Source organism: Cebus imitator, unplaced genomic scaffold (genome assembly GCF_001604975.1).
Source record: "Cebus imitator isolate Cc_AM_T3 unplaced genomic scaffold, Cebus_imitator-1.0 Scaffold41, whole genome shotgun sequence".
Classification (NCBI taxonomy): domain Eukaryota; kingdom Metazoa; phylum Chordata; class Mammalia; order Primates; family Cebidae; genus Cebus; species Cebus imitator.
In genome coordinates, this window is record NW_016107356.1 from 3630344 (window position 1) to 3636343 (window position 6000).

The following is a 6000-nucleotide window of genomic DNA, read 5'->3' on the forward strand; positions in this document are numbered from 1 at the left end:
ATAACGAAATTGAAAGAAGAAAATGCCAACTTAATTCCCCCAAAACAAAAGACTACTCTTACATGAACTTATCAAGTTTTATTTTTGTCTAAAGTAATTGCTGTTTCTAGCTACATCGAAACTGCTGAGAAAGCAGTAACTTGTTCCTTTGCCTCCTATGGCCAATATTGAAATACAAAATCGTAAAAATATATAAATTAAATTCTTAACTTTTAAAGTCTGTTATTTTCTTTCATGAATTCAAGAGGCTTATTTTAGTTTTTAAAGAAATGGGGCCTCACTACATTGCCCAGACTGGAGTGCAGGAGCTACTGACAGCCACAATCACAGCACACTACAGCCCAAACTCCTGGGCTCAAGTGATCCTCCTGCCTCAGCCTCCCAAGTAGCTGGGACTACAAGCACACACCACAGGGCCTGGCTCTCAATCCAGGAGTTTTATCATGCAAATGTGTCAGATATAAGCAACATAGTCACAATTTATCACCATTCTCTTTTACTCAATCTATCCATGAGTTACTATCTTTATAGGAAGAGAAAAGAAACAAAATGGAAACTACTTAAATTTCTGTGGATGATTAACTTTTGTAAACTATAAATATTGATTTAAAAATACCAGACAGGATGAAGAAACTGGTTCAATTATGAGCTCTTGATATCGCAGCAAACAATACAGAAGCATGGCTAAGAGCTCCAAGTTTGAGCCAGACACAAGTTTGAATCCTATCTATACCACGGACTAAATATATGATCTTGGGCAAATAATTTAACCTCAGCATATCTTCATTTCCTCACCTGTAAAATGGGCTTTGTAATAGCACCTACCCTAGAGTGTAAGAATTAGATGAGTGATTCTATACAGTGCTTAGACCAGTATCTATCCTATAAAGTAGTATATAAAAGTTAGCTATTATTATGAATATTAATAGTTCAAGCAAATCGGTACAGTAAAAGACTTGAAACACGCACTAGAAATGCTCTCTGAAATAAAGTCATATTCACTTTACAAATAGAAAAGTATATTTAGGCCAGGCATGGTGGCTCACACTTGTAATATCAACACTTAGGGAGGCCAAGGCAGGTGGATCACTTGAGGTCAGGAGTTTGAGACCAGCCTGGCCAACATGGTGAAACCCTGTCTCTACTAAAAACACAAAAAATTAGCTGGGCATGGTGGCAGGTGCCTGTAATCCCAGCTACTCAGGAGGCTGAGGCAGAAGAATTGCTTGAACCCGGGAGGCAGAGGTTGCAGTGAGCTAAGATTGTGCCATTGCATTCCAGCCTGGGCAACAAGAGCAAAACTCCATCTCAAAAAAAAAGATACAGTCAACAAGAGTACAACCTTTGCAAAAACCAGTTCCCTACATACTTTATGGAAATGGCAATTTATTCCTGTTTTCACTATAGAAACTGTAAAGTTCATGCATCACTTCAACTGCTAAAGTAAATAAGCAGGAGGCCATTAACCTGAGGCTATCTCCCTACTCTGAGTTCCTGTATGACCCCCAACCTAACTTATGAAAACAAACTGAAACCTAAGGATATATTTTTGTAATAAATAGCTGAATTTTAGCCAATCACAAACAGCTAAGCTTTAGCCAATCCCAAGCAGCCAACTGATGAGACGATGCATAAATAAGACACATAGCTATAGACAATCTAAATTCTTTTTCTTTTTTATTATTTTTTAAGTCCATTTTCTGTTGCTATAACAAAACAATCTAAATTCTTGACTTTGCTTTCTGTTCAGCCTACAGCTGCTCATGCTGCTGGGTGAAGCTCTCTGAAACTCTTCTTGGTTCTGAGCGCCACTCGATTCATGAATCATTCTTTGCTCAAATTGTTAATTTATCTGAAGTTTTTCTTTAACATAACTATGGAGACCTTTTAAGAAATCAGTGACAGCGGCCCATCCTTCTTAGAGTCAGGGATAAAATGAGTTTAAAACACACTTTCCAGTTGGGCACAGTGGCTCACACCTGTAATGCAGCACTTTGGGAGGCCGAGGTGGGTGGATCACCTGAGGTCAGGGCTTTGAAACCAGCCTGACCAATATGGTGAAACCCCATCTCTACTATAAGTAGAAAAATTATCCGGGCATGGTGGCATGCACCTGCAGTCCCAGCTATATGAGAGGCTAAGATAAAAGAACTACTTGAACCTGGGAAGCACAGGTTGCAGTGAGCCAAGATCACATCACTACACTCCAGCCTGGGCAACAGAGGCAGACTCCATCTCAAAAAAACAAACAACAACAACAAAAAAAACACTTTCCTATAAGATTCCATGTATATGAAATAGATATATCTATAGAGACAGAAAGTACATTAGTGGCTGACTAGGGCTAGGGGAAGGGAGTAATGGGGAGTGACTGCTAATGGGTATGGGGGTGATAAAAATATTCTCAAATTGGATTGTGGTGATGGTAGCACAATTCTGTGAAAATACTAGAAACACTGAACTGCATACTTTAAATGGCTGAATTATATGATATGCAAATTAATCTCAATGAAGCTATTTTTAAAAAAGCATTTTCCTTCAGATAAACTTCATACCAGAACTGTGTGCTCTAGCAGTATTTTTAATTAACTAAAAAACACATTTTAGATATAGTTGATGAGCAATGTTATTTAAGCATTAGCCAACCACTGTCCTCTTGTAATCTGACTTATTTTGTACCAAGTGAAAGACAAAGGAAAAACAAAGGTATTCCAAAGATCTTCCACGGATCAAACTATGAGACTTAAATGATACTACAAAAAGTATTCAAAAATAGGGAGTAACAGCACGTGGCCCTGCGGTTAGGACCCTCGCGGGGGGCTTGTGGCTCCCCCTCCTCGCACTGACAACTGCCCTAACTGCTCTTCCTGCCCCGGTCACACTGAAAATGTAGACGGGCTCGTTGTACCTACGACTGTGCGCCACGGCTCGGGGAGGGGCGTCCCCTGGAAATATTGAACATAATCGCTTCTCCAAACTATGTTAGGTCTTAATGGTGGGAGGACTCCTGGGTGCCCCGCCCTTTCACCCCAGGGTTGGGGCAGTGGGTTATGACGCTATCAGACGGCGCCAGAGCAGAGACCTGACGCGAGTTGGAGATGTTGGACTCGCTGTTGGCTCTGGGCGGCCTGGTGCTGCTTCGGGATTCCGTGGAGTGGGAGGGGCGCAGTCTGTTGAAGGCACTTGTCAAGAAATCTGCACTATGTGGGGAGCAAGTGCATATCTTGGGCTGTGAAGTAAGCGAGGAAGAGTTTCGTGAAGGTTTTGACTCCGATATCAATAATCGGCTGGTTTACCATGACTTCTTCAGAGATCCTCTCAACTGGTCAAAAACTGGGGAAGCCCTTCCTGGGGGACCACTGGGAGCCTTGAGAGCCATGTGCAATAGGACAGATCTTGGTCCTGTCACCATCGCTCTCGATTCATTCAGCTGGCTGCTGCTTCATCTTCCCTGCACCACACTCTGCCAGACCCTGCATACAGTGAGCCATCAGGACTCCTGTCCTCCTGGTGACGGCTCCCCAGTGGGGAAGGTGCACGTGCTGGGCTTGCTACACGAAGAGCTTCATGGACCAGGCCCCATGGGAGCTCTCAGCAGCCTTGCTCAGACTGAGGTGACCCTGGGTGGTACAATGGGCCAGGCTTCGGCCCGCATCTTGTGTCGGAGGCCCCGACAGCGCCCAACCGATCAGACTCAGTGGTTCTCCATCCTTCCAGACTTCAGCCTGGATCTCCAAGAGGGGCCCTCCATAGAGTCCCAGCCCCACTCAGATCCTCATATACCCCCGGTATCTAAGAATGCCAGGGCCAGAACAAGGAAATGTAATTTAGGGTCTGGTAAAAGGGGAGAGAATAAAAGCTGCAGAGGTTGGGGGTGGGGTCAGGGATTCTGGGGATGGGGTAGAGTGGCAGCATCCTTTGCACCTACAGGTGGATCCCACAGCTCATTTGACCTTTAACCTTCACCTGTCCAAGAAAGAGAGAGAAGCCAGAGATAACCTGACCCTGCCCTTCCAGTTCAGCTCTGAAAAACAGGAGGCTCTACTGCGGCCTAGGCCAAGCCAGGCTACCAGCCACATCTTCTATGAGCCAGATGCTTATGATGACCTGGACCAAGAAGACCCAGATGATGACCTAGATATCTGACTGGCCAAATTTTATTAGACTGTAATTGGAAGGGGCACGGGAAGACTTTGGACCCAGAACCATCTCTGTTGTTTGCGCTGGCCTTATCCCTGCCCCACCTTGGTTCCCCTTGTCTATGGAGCCCCACTCCATGAGCCAGGAAGCAGTGTCTCATTAGGACTGAAGGTAGGATGAAGACATAGGGTAGCATGAGAGAGTAGAACACCCCCATGCCTAATAAAATTTTTTTTATTAAAAAAGAAAAAAAAAAAAAAAAGTATTCAAAAATAGCTGTGGGTCAGGACAAGGAGATGTGACAGTCAACCAAAGAAAGATTCCAGAAGCAGAGGAGTCAGAGGATAAATTGTGTTCTCTGAAATTGACTCCTATCTTTGGAGCAAAGGAAGAGGGCCAGTGAAACAGTCTTTCGACACTTCCAGAGACACTTTTGAAACTGGGTTCTGTTTTTCAACAGAAAAAAATACAAAAATTAGCCAGGCATGGTAGCATGCACCTACAATCCCAGCTACCTGAGAGATTGAGACAGGAGAATTAATTGAACCTAGGAGGTAGTGGTTGTAGTGAGCTGAGATCATGCCACTGCACTCCAGCCTGGGCAACAAAGCAAGACTCTTGTCTCCAAAAAAAAAAAATTTACAGGATTAGGTTGGAGAGAGAAGGTATTAATGAAAAGAAAGATTATCCACTGATAATCCATAAATTATTAGATAAGGGTTCTACACCCCTTATCTGAAATCCCTGGGGCAAGATATATTTCATAATTCAGAGTTCTTCAGATTTAAGAACAGTAAGGGAAAGCACATATATTACATAGCATCACCAGCTGGGTATGGACAAACATCCTATAATCCAATATATCCATATTCATTCCTATAATAAACACAAAATGGGATAAAGACCATAGTGAGCCCCATGTCAGTTTAGGTCAGGTTTTGCTGCCAAACTAGTTATAAATAACTTGATTTTCAGCATTTTGTGGATTTTAGAATTGTGTATAAGGGACTGTACACCTGTACTGGTTTCTCATTTTTTCTACTGCAAGGAAATGGGGCCTCTAGCATAAAAGCCTGGCAGTCTAAGGTAAAGAAGGAAAGCAGAAAGTCTGGAGACTTGAGAGGTACAGGCTTTGTCAGTGGCTTGGATTTCCTAACCAAGACTATCCTACTGCACTAAGTGTTCCCACTGACAAGTTTTATTAAACAACTAATGTATCTTTACACACAGTAGTATCTTCACTCTAGCTGAATCATTAGACTAAATTGTACTCAAGGTAGAGTAAGCCAAATATAAAAGACATATCTGAATATCTCCTATAAAACACAGGAAGATTACATACTTACTTTGAGTAACATATGCACCAAAAAGAATCCACATGGAAGCAATAAGTGACCCAAACATCAACATGAAACCAATGAAAAGCCAAACTCGAGCACCTGTGTGGAGAAGAGGCTTTATGATTTTGCTCATTTTTGCAGCTCTCTAATGTCTCAGAAATATATAATACTAGGAACCCTGTTAGCCTAATATATATTATACATATGTAAGATAGTCATATTTATATAAATCTGCTGTAAGTTAAATTAATGATGATAAAAAACAAAACTAAAAGAAGTTAAACCATGCATGGAAAGGAAAAAAAGCGACCTTTTCACTTACTAGAGAAATGAATGCCCTAACTAAAAAATTACCCTGTTGTATATATTATAAAAGTAATTGCTGGCCGGGCGCGGTGGCTCAACCCTGTAATCCCAGCACTGTGGGAGGCCGAGGCGGGTGGATCACGAGGTCAAGAGATCGAGACCATCCTGGTCAACATGGTGAAACCCCATCTCTACTAAAAATACAAAACATTAG

At 42.4% G+C, this 6000-nt stretch overlaps 2 protein-coding genes across 2 annotated transcripts in view; one reads left to right on the forward strand and one right to left on the reverse strand.

Annotated features, from left to right (window-relative positions):
• TMEM50B (transmembrane protein 50B) overlaps positions 1-6000 on the reverse strand; it is a 37679-nt gene that overhangs the window by 6136 nt on the left and 25543 nt on the right. Inside the window, 1 exon segment of the mRNA XM_017526151.2 lies at positions 5487-5595. Within this exon segment, the coding sequence (XP_017381640.1) occupies positions 5487-5595 (109 nt within the window).
• On the forward strand, positions 2792-4385 carry LOC108302513 (elongator complex protein 5). Its single transcript, XM_017526150.2, has 2 exons — positions 2792-3788; positions 3931-4385. Exons 1-2 carry the CDS (start codon positions 3099-3101, stop codon positions 4144-4146), a joined length of 906 nt encoding a protein of 301 aa, XP_017381639.1. The 5' UTR covers positions 2792-3098; the 3' UTR covers positions 4147-4385.

Coding starts and splice junctions, on each gene's coding strand:
- LOC108302513 (XM_017526150.2), top strand. CDS start 3,099: ATGTTGGACTCGCTGTTGGCTCTGGGCGGCCTGGTGCTGCTTCGGGAT. Junction 3,789..3,930: donor CAGATCCTCATATACCCCCG/GTATCTAAGAAT, acceptor TTGCACCTACAG/GTGGATCCCACAGCTCATTT.